Below are 19,644 nucleotides of genomic sequence, written 5' to 3' on the forward strand. Positions count from 1 at the left end.
GAACAAATATGAAACAGGCAGACGATAAAAACACATACTATACAGATGCCAGTCATAACGCCGAAAGCAGCAAAGCAGCAGTCGTGCACCATGGCTCGACGCTGGTGAAAAGTTACTTGGGAGTCCCAACGCCTCAAGACTCAAAATTGCTGGTGATAGTGCTTGCCATACCGAAATGATACGTACACCCGTGAGAAAAAGTATACGGACCACATGGTCGCCGAAAAAATAGAATTCCTTCGTAATTAACACGCATAAACGGAAACTGGTGGGTGCAATAGTAAATTCGTAATGCCAAGTTTGAACTGCAGTCTTTAATTTCAAGTTGTATTCACAGATAAAGGAGAAAATTAGTTTTATAGCGGAATCCTTTGCCCGTATACTTTTGCTCGCGGGTGTACATCTGACACAATTTCAATCCGAACAGATTGTCAAGGCGCTTGCAGAGACATTCTAAATGATTACCTGCCTTTACACATACGCAAAAAGCTTCATATGTACATGCATGCTCACCTACTTCTACATGTACGTGTACGATGGGTTCCAGGCCATCCATGATTACAAGAAAATTTAAGAGCTCACCAGCTCTGTGGCGAAAAAAATCCGGGACCTCCTATCCTTTGGCCTGTCGACGACACAACCCCAGGAAAGAATAGAAGGTACAGCGGAACGAAAGGCTACATATTTTGAAGGCTCGTAAAGAAGCAGAACCACTTCTCAACGCACCATCCTACACGCATTTGAGAGGACGCCTCAATCACACGAACAACACCACACACACAACTCGCACCACAATATCAACAGAAAACCAGGCTCCACAACTTGCAAACAGTATAGGGTCCATCCATCAAATAAGCACATCTTGTGGGATTGTCCTGCCAACTCCATCTTCAGAAAGACAATATGTCTAAGCTACCACACAACCAGCGTTCCGGCAGCTGGGATGTGTGAATCACTCCCCCATGAAAGCTTGAAAAGTTATGGTGGCCGCTCCTGGTGCAGCACGTCAAGAACGTGCTGGGCCAGGAGGCATGAGCTGGAGGCCCGGACTTGGGCTTTAGTTCCTTTGAAACTAATAAGTGTTATCTCTCTCTGTCTCTCTCTGTCTCTCTCTCTATAGCAAGCAAAAAATTAACCGGCTGGGCGTGCACCGCAAGCTCACCCTCCGTTTCGCTGCATCTTAGCTGCATTGTGAAAGCAAGAAATTCCGTATTCGCTGTCCTTGTCGCTCCTTGTGTTCTGCGTCTGCTTTTGCTCTGGTTATCTCAATAGGGAGATGAAAGACGGCGATAGCGAAGAGAGCGCGAGGAGGAAATCGGAGGAGGAGGGTAGGGCGAAAGCGTGAGAAGAAAAGCGTGGTGCCGCGCAAGATGGGCTTTGCGGCGAGGATGGCTACGAGATGGCGCCAGAGTAGCTCGCGTCGTTTTTATGGAAACGAAGCGCTGCATGAGCGCAGGTCTGTCTGCGGCGGCTGCTGTGAATCGCGCCCACGCGTCACCCACGCGCCGCCTCTCGCGATCTCCCAATTAGCGAGGCAGTCGCGCCACACATCGCTCCATTCGCAACGTGCCGCGCGAGACAGATTGTCCGCGCCAGCCGATATATCGCGAAATAAAAACACGCATACAGCTGAGTTCGAATTTCGCATTAGGGAGTATCGTAATCGCCAGTGAATGTTTTTACCTTGGAAGCGCACATAGCCGCGAAAATAATGCAGAAACTTTCACTGTATCTTTATATTGTAATAAAGAGCAATCAGAACAACACTGTAATAGCTTTAAAAATTAACTGAAATATTTTTTCACAGAAGCACCGGAGAGGCCGGATCAATGCGAGCTGCTGCGGCTGCAAGCTGCTACCAAAGTGGCACATACTCTTCAGGGTATACCACCGAGTTACTCATGCAGTTCCTTGATTGCTTTGTCTTCAGCATTTCTCTTATAAAGCGATGTTCTTCTACGGCAATAACTTTATACCTGCAGCAAAACAACGGAAGTCAGTGTGAAAGCATAAACACTGTAACGTATCACTTTTCCTGAACGAAGTTACGAATGTAGAGACGAATGCAGTCGACAACATCTGATGAATTCTTTTTAGATATGGGCTTTGGCCTGTAGGAAAAGGGATTGGACTCTTGTGCGCACTCTTTCTGCGCTAAGGATGCGAATCGTAAAGATAGTACGGGGGCAAAGCTTCTTCCTAATTCTTGGGAGCTGATTGGCTTTATCTATAAGAATGGCGTGCTAAAATGGCAAAGATTACTGTCTTCCCTCCTTTTCCCTTCCTATAACTAAACTACTGCGTCCAGAGTTGTAAGAAACTTGCACGTCGCATGTTCAAAGCAGTTTGGCGCTTCTTTATGCGACAACGGCCAACGAAGCGGCTTTAATTCGTTATGAGGATACGGGCCATTTAACTTAGCCAATCAGCAATTTGTTTAGACGTAGTCCAAATTATGCAGATATGACGCGAATTGAGCGGGTTTAATGCATCTTGAGCAGGTGTGGTGCAGGTGTGACGCAGCACATGTGTAGAGCGCGTTGTCAGTTTAATGGCTAATTTCTTCTCTGTCTTCGTCTTGTGATATCTTACACTAATGTAAAGCGTGCTAGAAGGCAGACAGAACGACTAGAGGTGGCGTTCTTAAAGTTATGAGATAAAACTACTCCTTCTTAAGGCGTCCAATATATCTCATATCCTTGTGCCGAACGAGGGTCCATAGTTACAGCAATTCTCTTACGTCTGAGAGTTTTCTCATTGAGCAGCGTTTAGGCGCCAGTCGCTGTTTATGGGACCACATCAATCTTTCTACGCAACGTGAACCAGAGCACAAGTTCTTGAAGGCCCTTTCCTTAATTCGTAAGTGGTTTTCGTCGCTATTCTACGTACTTCAAGTAACATCGAATCGCGTCCTTCATTATTATTATTATTATTATTATTATTATTATTATTATTATTATTATTATTATTATTATTATTATTATTATTATTATTATTTGCTATCGGCGCGCGGCTGTTACTTGCCGTAGGATCGAGGAAATCGTTCGCATGGTCATTTTGATGACTGTCATCATCGTAATAACCTTATTTATGTCTATGTCACGATGGAGGTCTCCCTCAGCGATCTCCACTTACTCCGGTATTGCGTCAGCCGTTAAGGGGATTTCCTTATCTCCTTCACTCAACCTAATCCTTTGCCGTCCTCTACTGCGCTTCCATAAGATCGGCGCCCATTCTGTTACTCAAGCTGACCACCGGTTACCTGTTCTACGTATTACATCACCTGACCAGCTCCCCTTCTTCATCTTAATATCAACTAGGATACTACCTATGCCTATCATTTTTTGTTCTATCGCTCGTTCAACGGCCCTTGGCTTTCCGTCAAGTTTCTTCGTTATCTTCCATCTTACGGCCACGTAGATTAGTGCAGGAAGAATGCACACTTTTTCCAGGTAATCTGCAGCGTATGATGTATATGCAAGTGCGCTTCATCCCAGTTTTAATCTTTGGACATTTTTTCCCATAACACGGGACCCTGTGATCTATAATGCCCTGAACATTTATTGCGAGAAGAGGAGAGAAATAAAATGTATATTCAAGGTATCAAAAATGCGCCCAGCGGCATAAAAGATACCCGACAGTGTGCGTGAATCAGCCTGAGTCATCGTCTTAAGCGCTGTCGTCGGTCTCTTTGTCAGCGCATTGCGACACAACCCTCGACAGCGAAAGCATCGTCCCGGTTCTTCCTATCGAGCTGAGCAGATTCCGGCGACATGAGCAAAGCGTACTCGCGCGCGTTTTTCTTTATTTTTTTCTTCTCTATTAAGGCACGTCTCCAACAGGCTTTGCTAAGAGAGTGAAACGCGGAATTTGCTATTGTAGCTACATAAGTCAGAAATGCAGCAATGCAGGCGAAACGAAGAGCGTGGTGTTTACGGCGCTAACAAATGGTGGCAAGCCAGTGGAACAGTGTTGGATACTGTGGCAACGTATCGTGTTGCGACGCTGACAGCTCGTTAATAACGCGCTTCCTTTACCTGAAATTCCGAAGCCGTTATGCCAACGAGCCTAGCTATCGCAAAGCCATATAAAGCCATATAAAGCCACATAAAGCCTTATAAAGCCTTTATAAAGCCATATAAAAACTTTCAGTTATATTGTTAGTGAGATCCACTGACTGCTAGTATTTGGCAATGTTCGTGTTCCAACTGCATGTGGCGCGGCCCATGTAGCACTAGAGACGTTTTCAAGCTCAAGAAAGTGAGCACGGCTGTCCCTTTCTCTTTTTACATTTTTGCGGACCATCAAACGTTTCACATGTTCGTCAATACGCAGCTCAAAGAGAAACAAAATCATCTCTACTCGGAGATAAGGAAATAAGAAAAGGATAACAAAGGGGACAAACAACCACGTAAGCTACACGAAGAACGTTTGTGACAGAATCGGAAGAGGTCAAGTTCAATTCATTGAGCGCAACAGGTTGACGCAGCCGTCGAGGGCACCAAGAGCTGACGACCGGCTCTGCGGCTTCAAAGCTGCGTTTTAGTAAGCCGCGTGCCATTTGAACCTCTAAAGAAGAGAGGTACGAGATCCGTCGGCTGCGTATACAGAAAAGGGTGAAAAGGTGTTGTAATTCTTCTCTGGTGTTTTCTGCGAGTTCACACCACGGCTGTAATGCCGCTAATTTCACCCGACGCCAACATCAACGTAGTGCTACCGACAAGAGTACGAAATAGTACGGAACGCTTAAGCATAGTACAGAGTGCCCGACGAGTAAAGAGGACGCCATATGGTTGTGCTAACTCGTCAAAACGCGAACAGAGGCACAGCGGCCAGCGGCGGGGCGCAACATACAAGCACCGTACACAGAGCAAGCGCTACGTACATACGCTGCACATAAGAATTGGCGCTCTTGCTCCGACGGCAGCCGCCTGCAAGAGCCGGTGCACTGCCCGCGTGTACTGTCATGCGGACCCGGAAAAACCTGCGCTCCCAAGCAGCAGCAGGTCCCGGTTCGCGGCGCGCACGGAGCGGCGTCCGTAAAGAGGCGCGCACGCCGACGCACACGCGATCCGGCGGCCGGAAGGTTAGGCGGCGCGCAGACGGAAGGGGCGTACCATGGCTTCGGCCTTGTCGTCGTCGTCGCTGTGCTCGAGGAGCGGTATCCGCTGCTCCCTGCCGGCGGCGTCCAGGTCGGACGAGGCGCGAGTCGACCAGCGAGCACACAGCGCTGCCTCGTCGGGGGCAAACCGGTGGTGACGCCTGTCCCGCTGCTCGCCGCTGCCGCCTTGCTCCTCGGAGCCGCAACAACCGGTTCTTCCGACGTGCATGACGTCACAAGGGCTCGTCACGTGACTCTACGAGACACCCGGAAGCATGTGGACGCCGGCGATGGCTCGCGGTCGGCTGCGGACCTCTCTCGAGGGCCACACTACGGGACGCTCACACACACACGCGCGCGCGCGCTGGCATACACGCGACCCAGACACACGTTGACTGCGGTGCGGCGCTGCTCACGCTGAGAGATCGCTGACGCGCGAGGCTTTCAAAGATCACAGGCTCATGTGCTCTGGCTTTGAGCGGCCGATGACGTTTTCTGATCGCTGCTCGCAAAGTCAAGGCCGGCGGCGCTTGAAGGAAGCTCGAGCTGCGCGCGCGTGTTGACGACCTTTCGCGGCGCCTCGACACGCGTCGTTGTCGGAAGGCGCGAGCCCTCCCTAAGCAGGCAGTAAAGCGAAAGTACTTTTCAGGGGACAGTTTAGTGCTTCACGTTCCGGCCCAGCACGAGACCCACGAACTTTGAATTGCGATCAAGCAAGTAACTGCTGCGGGTTAATTGATTAATCCAGTTTACATTATTGTATACCTAACTAATACATTTATTCATCTTTATAATTCCCGTCAAAATATCTAAATGACCCCAGTAAGACCACTCATGTGTAGCGCATCCCTCTTGAAAAAGAACTCGTGTCTCGTAACTCCCATACCGAATTATTCCATATAATTTATGGGAACATAGAGGTCCATATATGGGAACCAATGCGTTCATGTGAGATAAATAGATATGGTGTTTCGGGTTATATTGGTGTTCTCGGACGCTCTATGTGAAACACGTGGTATAAGGAAAGGAAAGAAATGAAGCCTTGGTTGTGCCTTCATATTGGAGGGCGTGCCTTGTGATCATCACCATCATTAGCAGCAGCAGCAGTAGCAGACTGTTTTTTGTCCACTGCAGAACGAATGCCTCTCCCGTCAATCTCTCTCACCCCTGTCTTGCGCTACACGATTTCAACTTGCGCATGCGGATTTCCTAATTTCATCACCCCACCTAGTTTTCTGCCGTCCTCGACTGCGTTTCCTTTCCCTTGGCACTCATTCTGTAACTCTAATGCTCCACCAGTTAACCTACCCTAAGCATTACATGGCCTGCCCAGCTGAATTTTTTTTTCGCTTAATGTCAACTAGAATATCGGCTATGCCCGTTTGCCTCTCTGATCCACACCACTCTCTTCCTGTCTCTTGACGTCACGCCTAACATTTTTCGTTCCATCGCCCTTTGTGCGGTCCTTAACTTGTTCTCGAGCTTCATTATTAATGTCCAAGTTTCTGTCCCATATGGTAGCACCGGTAGAATGCAATGATTGTACACTTTGCTTTTGAACGACAGCGGTAAGCTCAGAGTCAGGATTTTTGGTAATGCCTGCCGTATGTACTCTAACCCATTTTTATTATTCTGTAAGTTTACTTCTCGTAATAAGGGTCCTCTGTGAGCCAACCGACTTAAACATACTCCTGTACAGACTCTAGAGGCTGCCTGGCGATCCTGAATTCCTGTTCCTTTGCCAGGCTACTGAACATTACCTTTGTCTTCTGCATAATAATCTTCAACCTCACTCTTACTCTTTCTCAGTTAAGGTCCTCAACGATTTGTTGTAATTCGTCCATAGTGTTGCCTTGTGACATATACTGTTTATTAACCTTCCACATTTATTCCTTTCTATTTCAAACATCATATTTCTTGGTATGAGCAAAATGAAGCTGAAGAACTACGGTCTACAAATGGAGGTAGCTTAGGAGCCGAGCATAGGTTTTGTACAGGAATATAGCATAGCGTTATTTGCCGAATAGGTGCGGAGGTTCAGTTAACTGTAATCTTTATATTGAACGTGTGGAAAATATCTTGAGTAAATGAACGCTTATCAAAAGTAAACCAAAAAGCAGTCATAAGTCTTCAGCAGCAAGACAAACGTCATCATGTATTTTATAAACGAATGAATGAATCCTGGGGTTTTACGTGCCAAAACCCCGATTTGATTATGAGGCACACCATAGTGGGGGACTACGGAGTAATTTTGACCACCAGTGATCTTTAAGGTGCCCCCAATGCACGGGGCACGGGCGTGTTTTGCATTTCGCCCCCCTCGAAATGCGACCGCCGCAGGTGAGGTTTGATCCCCTGACCTCGCGTTTAGCCGCGCAACACTATAGCCACTAAGTCACCACGACGGGTAAATAAAAAAAAAATCATCGAAGAAAACAGCGCTATTAAAACACGGACGAGAAATAGCTTGTCCTTTCTTCTCTCTTACTGGTCCATGTTTTAACAGCGCTGTTTTCTTCGATGGATTCTTACCAACGTGCTCGCGTTCTAACTCTCTTAGGGTAAAGAAAAAAAGAAAGAAAAAAAATCAAGCAAACCATTTATTATAATTCGCCATTGCATTAGGAGGTCGGTGTGCTTTAGAGGTACCTATGAGCGGACAATATATGTTCAAGTTTTAGGTACTAATTTTCTTTTTTATGCGGTACAAAGGCGGGCTTACTCGCAGTACATTGTCGGTCGTAAGCGTACGGGGGTGTATAACCTCTTTTGTAGGAATATGGTTTCCAAGTCAGCAAACCAATAGACGCTCGAAGTAAGGCATTGTAACACCTAAGTCACATCTAGGCAGCTGCTGTACGACAACCCTTTCAAGAATGTTGGGCTTCCGTCATTCAAAATGCAGAGATCATGGTCCGAAGCTAAAGATACATGGGTGATGAGCATTAAAATCTGTTCTGGTTATCCAAAGAATGGAGGTCACCGTCAAAATAGTTTCAAGCCTTTTGCAGCCTAAACGACTTGACGGGGAAATGTAGCTCGCGACGAGTGGCAAGGAGACATTCTTCTTTATCCTAAGGCACACATACTAGTCGTCATGGGCAGGCACGACTTGGGCTAGATAGGTGAGCTCTTTGCGAATATAAACGAGGACCTTGCTGCGTTTGTCGCACGTGACGGAAACAAAAGCTTTGTATCCTGATAGTCTGAGGATATTTGTTACGTTTGGTTCACAGATGAGTTGCCCCGGGAACCAATTTACATATACAAATTGACGAAAATCTGAAGAATTGAAGCATTGTTGACTTCCTCTTGAAAGGGTCGCTTCTGCAGAAGGGCGCGAGAAATGTTTCTAATGGAAGCTTTCAAGCACAGGAGCGGGAGCATGCAGTACTTGTAAAGCGTATTGAGTAGTCGAAGTTTGTGCATTTCCCAAAAAGTGCGCGAATCGCAACCTTTAGCGACTTCACTTCCTGTTCGCACTTCCTGTTCCTGAACAGGAAGTGCGACCTGCACTTCCTGTTCAGGCAACTTGTCGGAAGCAAGAGGTACGTTAGATGAAGGCGGCGAGCTCAGCAAGTGGGAGTGCATTTGGCAGTGCAGGCTAGGCAATGTCACAAGTGCTTTTCTGGGCCTCTTTGTCATGCATAACGTTGCGTCTGGTCTCGTGCATTGACTGCTGTTCCACTATTCGAGGTGATGACGCTGCTGTACGAGGTTGGCGCTGTGAGGGGCCTTTCGCGTTCGTTGGGGAACGTCGGCGGTGACGGCGGGAGTGCCGTTTTTCACAGAAGCGGCTTCTTCCCGGTGCGTACAGAGCCAACAATTCAATATTGTGACACGCTGACGAAGAAGATGTTTTCGTCTTGGTCGGAAGAAGACGACGCTCTGGACTTCGCGCGCTGTCTACCATCTTGTCAGCTGCTACAATTATTGCAAATATCCTGTAAATATACGTCTGACTGTTTTTAACGCCGTAACAATATTATGTCAATAATTCAGCTGTTTAATGGAATCAATACTGGTTAGTAGCGACTGAGATTAATTGTTCCAATCCGTAATAGTGCGTAAGGAAAAAGAATATTTAAAGACATTAGTTCTGGCATTATAGGGAGTTAAAGAGTAAGTGTGACAATGCTGTGTTTGGCGTGCTACTATTGGAGTTGCATGAAGCTCGGGAGTGAGGGAAAAGGGGTTGTTTTCAAAAAGAAAAAGAAATTATAGTCGCTGGATTTTCCACCTCATTTCTAGTGTTTGGATACCATGTTGTTTTATTAGTGCTCTCAGGGAATCAGTCCTGCGGTACTTTGAAAAAATAATTATGATTGCTTTACACTGAATTCTTTCTAATGCATCAATGTTAGTTTTGGTGTAAGGATCCCATACTATCGTGCATACTCATATTTTGGTCTTATTAGTGATGCGTAGGCTAAAAGTTTAGTTTCAGCGGGAGCTTGTTTTAGTTTATGACTTCATTAGTTCTTGATTATTGGAAATAGTAGAATGAAATAGTAGAGCAGGGAAATAGTGGAAGCTTTTCACATTAACATAATATACGAGGGTTATATCAGTCAACCATCTGTTCTACTGATCCATCATGAGGTCACCTTTCTGGAAGGGCACTAGAATTAATTTGTTAATGATAAAATAGATGTGTTAGGGTTGCAGCGATTAGGTTAGGGTTGCAACGATCAGGTTAGATATGTTGCCCATTTTCGTCGCCCGAGTGTGCGCGGGTATGATTTTAAAATTACTTTTAATCTTGTTTTGCATATCTTTATATATAAATTGTGGGGTTTTACGTGCCGAAACCACTTTCTGATTATGAGGCACGCCGTAGTGGAGGACTCCGGAAATTTCGACTACCTGGGGTTCTTTAACGTGCACCTAAATCTAAGCACACGGGTGTTTTCGCATTTCGCCCCCATCGAAATGCGGCCGCCATGGCCGGGATGCGAACCCGCGACCTCGTGCTCAGCAGCCCAACACCATAGCCACTAAGCAACCACGGCGGGTTTGCTTATCTTTAAAGGGACACTAAAGTGAAAAATGATTACTTCTGCATCAGTAAATTACCGTTCTACAACACCAAAAACACCACTCTTACAACGATAAGACGTTTGGTAAGCCAGAAATAGCGCAAGAACGAAATACGGGTGGCGACGCCTACTTGAGTTCCCGCACCTGGGGGCTGTGACGTCATGGATTTTGATGGCATCTTCTAGGGCCTACTAATTATATATAGCGGTACAGATTGACTACATTGTGTTCTAAAGGAATGAAATATTAAACATGGCAAGTTTCGGGAACCTTTATTCAGCCAACGCGGCTCAAATGCGAAAACATACTTTGTAATCCCTGACGTCACGCTGACGTACCGGCGTTGAGATTTCGGCGCGAAATTCAAATACTGATACTTGGACCTTCATTTTCTCATCTAATAATCAAACTATTTTTTCGAAATGACTGCCTGCAGGGTTCTCAAACAATGCTCCATTAGTCTAAACTGATTTATTGTTTCCCTTTAGTGTCCCTTTAACGTCTGAGGGTGAACACGTATAGAAATACGGAGTGGTAGTTTTGAAGTAAAGTAGTTGCGAGCGCAGCGTGTGTCGTGTATTCTTTTGTCTCTCCGCCGTGTCCTGGCCAGTGCGCTGCTTCACCCACGCGGTATTATGGTGGGTCTTCTAGCAAGACCGTCAGCGCTGCAAGAGATATGCCTTGATCGCCTCTGGTCCCCTATTCGCAGCCTCAATCTCCGCACCGACACCACAACGAAATGTGAAGCCGTCCTCACAGCCGCTCAAGGTATGCGCCCCCCACTACCGAAATTACACCCACCCTAGGAACAACGGCACACAGAGGACTCCCGACACTCTGCACCTAGAAAGTGATTATAACACTGAAGAACCCTGTGAATGTTATTCGTGCGTTGTTGATTAACACGCAGACGCCAGCGGTTCGCAGATGGCTGCAAGTACTAGATGCCCTCAATCATGTACTTGCAAACCTCGAATAGCACGTGCGATGAATTGTTCACCGCCACCAATTTAAAAAGTCGTCGAAGCGGCCTCCATTTCTCAGTGGAATGCACATGATCTTAAGTTCCGAATAACAGATGTTTGTCAATACTTTTCCCAAAATCGCTTTTCCTTCCTTGTCACCTGCGAATCTAACTTACGGTTGGTGCAATTAACGTGGCTTTGGGTGCCAGGTGCCAGTTGGGGGGGAGGGCATCATATATGTCTGACGACTCCCCTCTTTCCGCCAACTTGACTGGGCGTAAATGGTAGAGAATGCTTCAGTAAACAGGAGCCCGAGCTCATGCACTCGATGTACCCGATGTGTAGTGCCGCAGAATTGTCGGCATCAGCTTTATCAACACCTTCGTAATAATTGAACGAATCAGAAGAACTTCAGTTTGGCCTAGTTGGTGTTTACTGCATATCATATTGACCGCAAATAAAGACGGGACAGTGGAAGAGACACCACCCGTGTCGTTTTTGTGATCTCTTCCGCTGTCCCCGTCTTCGATATGATATGCAATTAAACGAATGCGCGGGCTAAAAAATTTAATTCGCTAAGTGTTCGCTAAACTACTCGCCTTAGCGGAACGTTTCATGTGTGGTGCGTTCATGTTTATGCGTCGTTAAACATAGTCTAGCGATGTGGCTCTTGGGTCCCTGTTCCGTTCAGACCGCGCTATCTTAAAGTAGGGTAATTAAATAACCGTGTAATTTGAAATTATAGAGGAAACTTTGCAATTCGGGAACTTAGGACCCAAAGTCATATTAATTCAACAAAAACTTTTTCTCTAAACAAAATCGTCTTAGCGGTTAGAGACTGCAGTACTTTGGCACTGCGGTCGGCCCAGTATGGCAGTACTGAAAGAAATATGAAATAGTGCGCCATTGACGTCAATCTCTCTATCCTATCGATTCGAATGCAGACCAACAGAACTGCAAGCATTCGCTGGCACGGGTTTGGTGGCGGCCTTCTTCTCTTTTTCCCTTTTTTTGCGTGGTGACGCCAGGAATCGAAGCTAAGCGTGCTCTATTCCGTTCCCAACCTTGTGGCGGTACCGCAGCTCAGATAATCACGTTTCCCAATAGCAGCAAATAAAGAAATGTTTTATGCGTCAGAATGAAGAGAACTAGTAATTGTCATAGCATTGGCGCCCGCGCAGCAAGAAAGCAGGTGGCGTCTTCTAATAGGGTGGGGAGATCAGCGTCACTGACACGCTATTTAATTTTCGTTTGGGTTCAGGGCAGCTCACAGCCAAAATACTGCACGCCGTAGTACCTACGACGATTTTTGTGAAGTTGTTGGGCAACATATGACTGTCGGACTTCAATTTTGCAATGCAATATTGCCTCTAAAATCGCTAATTAAACTTTAATAGAATAGTTTCGTTAATTGTGAGCCATATTTTCCAAGATGCCGCATCTGTATTGGCCGCCAAGCCTTACAGTCTGACAGCAGATGTGCAAATGCGCTTATCACAAGTTATCAGTGCAGCACCCTGCGTTATTTGGTGCAGAAAATAAAACAGCGTATATACCTGCTGGAAACGCGATCTCTGGGAACGAAAGCGAAGTGTGTGTGTATGTGGGGGGAAGGGGGGGGGGAGGGGTGACACGCGCGGTATCCAAGGCGGCTGTGCTGGTGCTGAAACATCAACCCTCCCCCCTCCTCTTCGAAGAGAGAGAGAGAAAGCAAGTGATAAATGAAAGGTAGGGAGGTTAACGATGACAGAGCCCAGTTGGCGACCCTACACCGGGGAAAGGGAAAAGGAGACGGAAAGATTAAAAGAAGAGAAAGTCCACTCGGGATACCGTTTGGTCACCGAATCCGGATCACAGACGCTGACAATCCGGCAGCTTTCAAATATCGCAGCAGCGCTTTTGTGGCCTTTTGTAGCTGCGATATGCGAAGACATGGTCCCAAGATCTTGTTCAAGGTAAACGGTTTTCTATCTAACTGGTTGAGAGCTATGCAGAGGTCATGTCTTTCATTTTCAAAAGATGGGCAGTAGCTCAGTAGATGTTCTATAGTATCCTAGACACCGCAGGCATGGCACTGGGCGCTATCAGACATTCCAATCAAAAACGTATATGCATTGGTGAATGCGACGCCCAAGCGTATGCGGCACAGCATTTCCTCTCCGGAAATTTTCGATATCCTCGCCTTCCTGACTACACCCAGGGGGGGGGGGGGCGGGGGGGGGCTAACAGAAGGCCTGTGAGTCCCGACCGCCTGACGGCCTAGCTGCGCCACTGGTAATATTATCTCATGAATGAAGATCAAGATGCCTTGTTCCCCTTCTAAAGTTTGACAAGTCCCCATTGAATGCAACAGTGGATTGTCCAGTAGCACTATAGCCAGCTGAGTTGGCATGGTGATGGATAGAATGGCAATGACACGTCTAGGATGGCATCGAGAGAGCCAGAAAATCTATCCAGAACCTATAGCTGACTTTCGACGTAGCCTATCATCAATTTATTTACTTATTTATTACAGTACCCTCAGGGCCAACAGGGGCGTTACAGAGGGGGTGGGTGGAAAAACAAAACAAACAAACAAAAAAAGTACAGCAAGAAGCAATATCATAATGCAGGTGCCTGTTCACTGAGATGCTTGGTGATGGCTGTCTTAAAGGATGGCGTGTCTTCAATGCAGGCAATAAGAGGTGGAAGGTGGTTCCACTCTGCACTAGTCTTAGGTAAGAAAGAATTTAAAAAAGCACATTTGTTTTGCAGCTAGGAATGGAAACATTATACGGATGATCAACACATGATGATATATATGATGATATTGAAGAAAAAAAATCCTGTTTTAGTGTCTGGTTATGAAAGAAAATATTGTGGAAAAGACTAAGGCGTGCAATTGTTCTACGAACTGCAAAATTAGTCAGACCAAGTTTTGATTTCATTAAAGAAGCACTAGCTGTGCGAGAATAATTCGAAAGGGTGAAGCGATCTGACCGATTCTGAACAGATTCTATATCGTCGATTGAAGTGAGTTGTACGGGGTCCCATATGGATGATGCATATTCTAGTTTAGGCCGTATTAGTGTTTGATACGAAAGTAACTTCGAATGCGATGGAGCCTGAGGGAAGTTTCCGTGCATGTAGCCAAGGGCGCGGTTCGCATTTTTAGTGACATATTCGATGTGCATGCGCCAGGATAGGTTGTTAGTAATGTGAACACCAAGATATTTATAAGACACTCTATAGTTAAACTCCGTTAATCTTGTTATCGAACGTTTTGGATGGATTCGATTGACGTGAGATGGACATAACTTTACACTTAGGCGGGTTAAGAACCATACACCATCGCTCACACCAATTAAATGGGTTGTCAAGATCTCACTGAAAGGCGCAACTATCGTTAGGGTCATTTGTAGCATGAAAAAGAACACAGTCATCAGCAGAAAGCTTAAGGGAAGAGTTAATTCCAATCGGAAGGTCATTAATATAAGTTAGAAAGAGTAAAGGAACCAAAACAGAACCTTGGGGAACCTCAGATGTTACGGCACATGGTCATGATAACGAGTCGTTAGCTGATACAAACTGAGAGCGGTTAGTCAAGAAACACTCAATCCATTTGAAAATATTAGGGTCAATATTCAGGTAACTGATTTTAAGAAGGAGTAATTGATGTGACACTTTATCGAAAGCCTTAGCAAAGTCTAGAAAGATACAGTCGGTTAGCAAACTACTATCTAAAGACGATGCTAAGATATTAGTGAAAGACAAGAGTTGAATCGCGCGAGAAAAATTCTTTCGAAAACCGTGCTGACGAGAATTGAAAAACGAGTTGCTTTCAAGAAAAGAAACGAGATTAGAATATATAATGTGCTCTAGAAGTTTACAATGAATGCTTGTTAATGAAATAGGCCTGTAGTTAAGAGGAGAATTCGGATTACCTTGTTTGAAGAGTGGAACCACCCTCGCTACCTTCCAATCAGCCGGCATTGTGGAGTGTTCAACAGACTGGGCGAAAAGGTGCGCTAAGTATAAGCTGGATTAAACAGCGGTATTTTTCAAAAACTTTGAATTGATGTTGTCAACACCCAGCAAATTCCTTGAAATTCTCGCTAAATCTGTCAAGTGGATTTTAGATAGAGTAAGCGTCTATCTAACCTAATTCTCTCGTCTATCCAATCTACCGTCTATACAATCTCTTTTCTATTCAACCTAATTGATCTCGTGACGTCGGTGCCACACCAGAAGTGCCTGAAACAATTCACCACAGAAATATCTGCGTTCAAACAACAGTAGCGTCAACAACAAAAATCTATGAGAAATGATGACATAGGTGTCAGGCAGTTTATGAGTTGAAAAATAAGTGCTTGGCTCTGTAGTATAGGTGGGACTTGACGACCACGTTGCGCATCGCAACATAGTCGCTTGTCATAGGCATATGGCGATCTTCTGCAGAAGCTCGCCATATATGCGCAGACGTTCGCCATACGCGTATACGAAGCGACTATTTGCGATGCGTAACGTGGTAATCACGTCCGACCTACATTACACGACCAAGCACATATTTTGGAACTCATAAACTACCTAACGCCTAGAGCACCATTTTCCATAGCTTCTTGTTGCTGATGCTAGCATTGCTTGAACGCTGATAGTTCCGCAGTGAGTCATTTCAGGCACTTCTGGTATTGCACTGACGCCACGAGATCAATTACATTGTGAGTTAATAATAGGACACGTCGAAAGCCAGCTATAGATTCTGTATAGATGCTGTGACTCTATCGGTATCATTGTAGGCGCGTCATCATCATTGAATCTATATTCATAGCAACGGTGTACATGAAACCGTCTCGCATTGTGCGGAGTACGACTTCAGTGCGAACGCTAAAAGCTCATATCGCCCTCGCTCGTTTATCGTAATTTTACTGTCTTGGTTAGTTCGCATTTTACCGGAATAAATCGAAAAACAGCTTTGCCGAGACTGCAAGAATTTGCCATGATGGCGTGAGAAAAATACACTATGACGCTTATATAGCTCATGATACTTTCAGTTTTTCGTCTTTGCTTAATGAAAAGCATGTTCGCGCGCTTTGCTTCTGCAGACTATCATTAATGGTAACCCCTGTACGATCACGTGGAAGAAGCCAGGGTCTTCAATCGTTACAACATTGCCTCCCGCAATTTTCTTAATCTCTCAACCAACCTGAACTGCGCATGTTGCGCGAGTTCCACCAAGTAGTTTGTGCGAAAAACGCTGCAGGCTCCCTTTGGACAAGGTCGCCCCCACGGCAGACCTGAGGGTTGCCGGGAACAGTTGGCGAGGCGGCCAGAGCGAGACGACGCGCGCACGGGTCGCGTTTTCTGGCAAAGCCGCCCAAGCCGGACGAGGTACACGAAACGCCGCAAGGCGCGCGCAATACCGAGAAGCCGGGCAAGGACGTTCAAGCATCCATACAGCTGGGCCACCGCGCCATCGCCCAGCGGCATTCCCAACAAAACAACGCCGCGCTCGCGTTACCCCTGGGCTCACGTGCTATCTAGACGGAACCCTTGCATCGTCGGGTCTTCAGGTGATCGGTGGCGCGAGAACTACGCAGCGCTTCTTGCGCGCACGCACACACCGGCACGTGAGGAGTTATTGTGCATGCTTCCAACGCAGGACCCGCGTGCAGCGTCTTAAGGTGACTGAGTTGACGGGAGCCTGCACACAGATGATTTAGAACTTGCCCTAAAGCGACGTTGTCCCGAACCCCAAATGAAGGGCACGTCTTCTGCACGCGATGTCCAGCGAAGTGTGCACGACGAGTGAGAACCGAAAGCTTGGGCCACGGCTGGTAAACGCGATAGGGGCAACACCGTTCATACCATGTTAAAATTAAATTATGGGGTTTTACGTGCCACAACCACTTTCTGATTATGAGGCATGCCGCAGTGGAGGACTCCGGAAATTTCGACAACCTGGGGTTCTTTAACGTGCACCTAAGTCTAAGGCCCAAACAATGAAACGTTCCTTTCCTTCGAGCGCTTCCTAACCTTACGTGAGGCATCCTTACAGCGAAGGACCGATGGAGGAAGCAAGCGTACTCTGAAAGCTCCCTTCGCCCGTCCTCACGTAAGGAGCGGTTGCCGCATGCCTGGGTTCGAGATTATCGCTTAAAAGCTTTACGCTAATACGAGTTATTCAATAAAGAAATGTTGAATCGTCGCACAATTTTTAAATTGAAGAGCTAATATAGAGATGCGTGGACGCTTTCTTCTAGTTTTGTTCACTAAACGCAGAAAAGTACCACATCACAGTGCAAAACTTGATGTGCTCCAGCAGCGCTGGCACGCCGGCGTCGTGCAACGCCTAGCAACGCCTAGCAGCGCTATCATGCCACACGCGTAACTGAAACGAAGATGCTTGGCACGACGTATCGAGCTCGCAATTCTCCTCAGGTGGGCGACAGCGAGCATGCGCAAGTAAGCGTCACGTAGCTAAGCAGTGAGGTGAAGCGTCCGTTCAGGACCAGGAGCGGCGTGAGGACGCATGAAGGTAGCTTCGGAGCTCCCTTAGGCTGAGGAAGCATCAAGGAAGCCTTCACCGAGGGTCACTCAGTAAGGAAGCTTTCAGAGTGACATAAGGTGGCCTCACCGCAATGAAGGCTTCCTTACTGAGGTAAGGAACATTTCATTGTTTGGCCCTAAGTACACGGGTGTTTTCGCATTTCGCCCCCATCGAAATGCGGCCGCCGTCGCCGGGATGTGATCCCGCGACCTCGTGTTTAGCAGCCTAGCACCATAGCCACTGAGCAATCACGGCGGGTCCATACCATGTTACGGAAAGGAATGCGTACAAAGCACGGAGACAAGCGAAACGAGAAGGGCAATATAGATTTAGAATTTGGGACCCAATACTCTGGGTCCCCAAGCCGCGTTTGAAGGCTGCGCTTGGGCTTAGAGGAGCAGCAGAGTCTGAGAATTGGGTCAAACGACGACAGCATTGGGTCGACTACTCTGGACTCCGCATTGGTGAAAATAAAAAGTTGCTTGAAAACAAAAATGAAGAAAAGCAGTCATGCTTACCGCCTGAAAGATAACGGCGTTGGATGGCTGCGGCTCGTATAGCTCTCTTGGCTACGTCGTAATTTCTCGTCGCCCGCGAGGGCGACCCCAGATGGCTTGGGGACCCACGGTAGTTTTCAATTTTTGAGTCTTGTTGAGTGAATGTGAGCGCAAGAAGCCATCACTAGCTCGGATTCTGCGCATGCGCACTTGCGGCCTGCAATTTTCTTGGGTCCCAAAGCCGCTTGGGTCGCCAATTCTAAAATTCTCTAATGCCAACGCCGACTGTCAAGTGAAGATCGTACAGTGGCCAGAAAACCAGGAAGACATAAAAACTATCTGCACATGCTTACTACAAGCAGCGCCAACCCGTTAATTGTGAACAACCGTGCGCACTGTCGAAGGATAACAGTTTAGGGATGAGAGTTCCTCTTTATACAACATTACCGAAGCCTGATTGACGCACGCGCTACCACTACTACTAATACAACACGTCTCGACCATAAGGAGAACTTCTTCATTCCTATGTTTGAATAGAACTTCACTATCTGCAAAAATTTTATGTAACTTACAATAGTGACAGTGCATCGAAAAGTTAGACGGCATTCAACGGGTCCATGATCGTTTGTGTTCAATTAATTTTTGATTGGTTCAGCCACCTGTCTGGCCTACATGAAAGCGATCGCAGCTCAAATGAACTTTACAGACTGCTTCTATACGGTATTTTCAAACTTGTTAGGATGCTTTGCATAACACCTGTCAGGTATTTCTTTTACCATTTACCTGCTCTTTCTTTCTCTGCACAGCGCCGCATATCTTTTCTAACTTATTACACAATCGGTAATCACAACGTTGACCCCGTATCGTCTACTGAACGGTCTACGACTGGCCCTTAACAGAGGAGATCTTCGGCCTGTGGCCGCTTGTGCAAGGCCACAAAGGCGCTGGTGAGTTTCGTGACATGCACCAGCCTGCATGACCCCCTGTGTTTGGCTCAGCGATGAACCCTTGTGTGTGTAACAGTGCAGGCTGGGAATTTCTTTCTTACTTCTCCTCTTTCAATCCCATTTCCCCCTTCCCTAGTGCAGGGCAGCCTACCTGGCTCAAGCTGGTTAACCTCTCTGCCTTTCCCTTATGACTTCTCTCTCTGTCTTAATTCTGCGCTACAGAGAGTGAACGTATTGTATGCCGACGATTCTCTTCTTAGTCTCTAGTTGAGCTGTCCGACACGCATGAAGGCCACCACTGAATGAAGGCTACAGCTCAAAGTGCTCGGGTGAGTCTCATTTATCATGCAGGTACAAATTACAAGTTCTGAACTCAGGCTCCCACTGGTCACAGATTCACTGTACCCTAACGTGATTCGTGTCGCATTAGTTAGAAGCGTAGCAGTTTGGGCGAGTTGGTATGTCATGACTGTTTTAGGCTTGTAGCGCAGCTCGGAAGAGCAAAAAAGGAATAAGGTAGGGGTAATCAAAGGGAACGGGAAACAGAGTGAGCGCTAACTTCCAACTG

At 46.6% G+C, this 19,644-nt stretch overlaps 1 protein-coding gene and 1 long non-coding RNA gene across 10 annotated transcripts in view; one reads left to right on the forward strand and one right to left on the reverse strand.

Annotated features, from left to right (window-relative positions):
- The window catches only part of LOC135905734 (inactive dipeptidyl peptidase 10-like), a 480,802-nt gene that overhangs the window by 203,131 nt on the left and 258,027 nt on the right, over positions 1 to 19,644 (reverse strand). For 3 of the 8 annotated variants that reach the window (XM_065436726.1, XM_065436721.1, XM_065436720.1), the window contains exon 1: positions 5,118 to 5,443. The exons of 4 other annotated variants lie outside the window; for them this stretch is intronic. In XM_065436726.1, coding sequence (XP_065292798.1) covers positions 5,118 to 5,330 — 213 coding nt within the window. In that variant the 5' untranslated portion in view covers positions 5,331 to 5,443. Of the gene's footprint in view, positions 1 to 5,117; positions 5,444 to 19,644 lie in introns of those variants that run through there. One more of the 8 variants, XM_065436727.1, reaches the window with a different exon arrangement.
- LOC135905737 (uncharacterized) overlaps positions 1 to 19,644 on the forward strand; it is a 131,814-nt gene that overhangs the window by 86,509 nt on the left and 25,661 nt on the right. The window lies entirely within an intron of this gene.

This window comes from Dermacentor albipictus, chromosome 1, assembly GCF_038994185.2.
Source record: "Dermacentor albipictus isolate Rhodes 1998 colony chromosome 1, USDA_Dalb.pri_finalv2, whole genome shotgun sequence".
NCBI classification, from domain to species: domain Eukaryota; kingdom Metazoa; phylum Arthropoda; class Arachnida; order Ixodida; family Ixodidae; genus Dermacentor; species Dermacentor albipictus.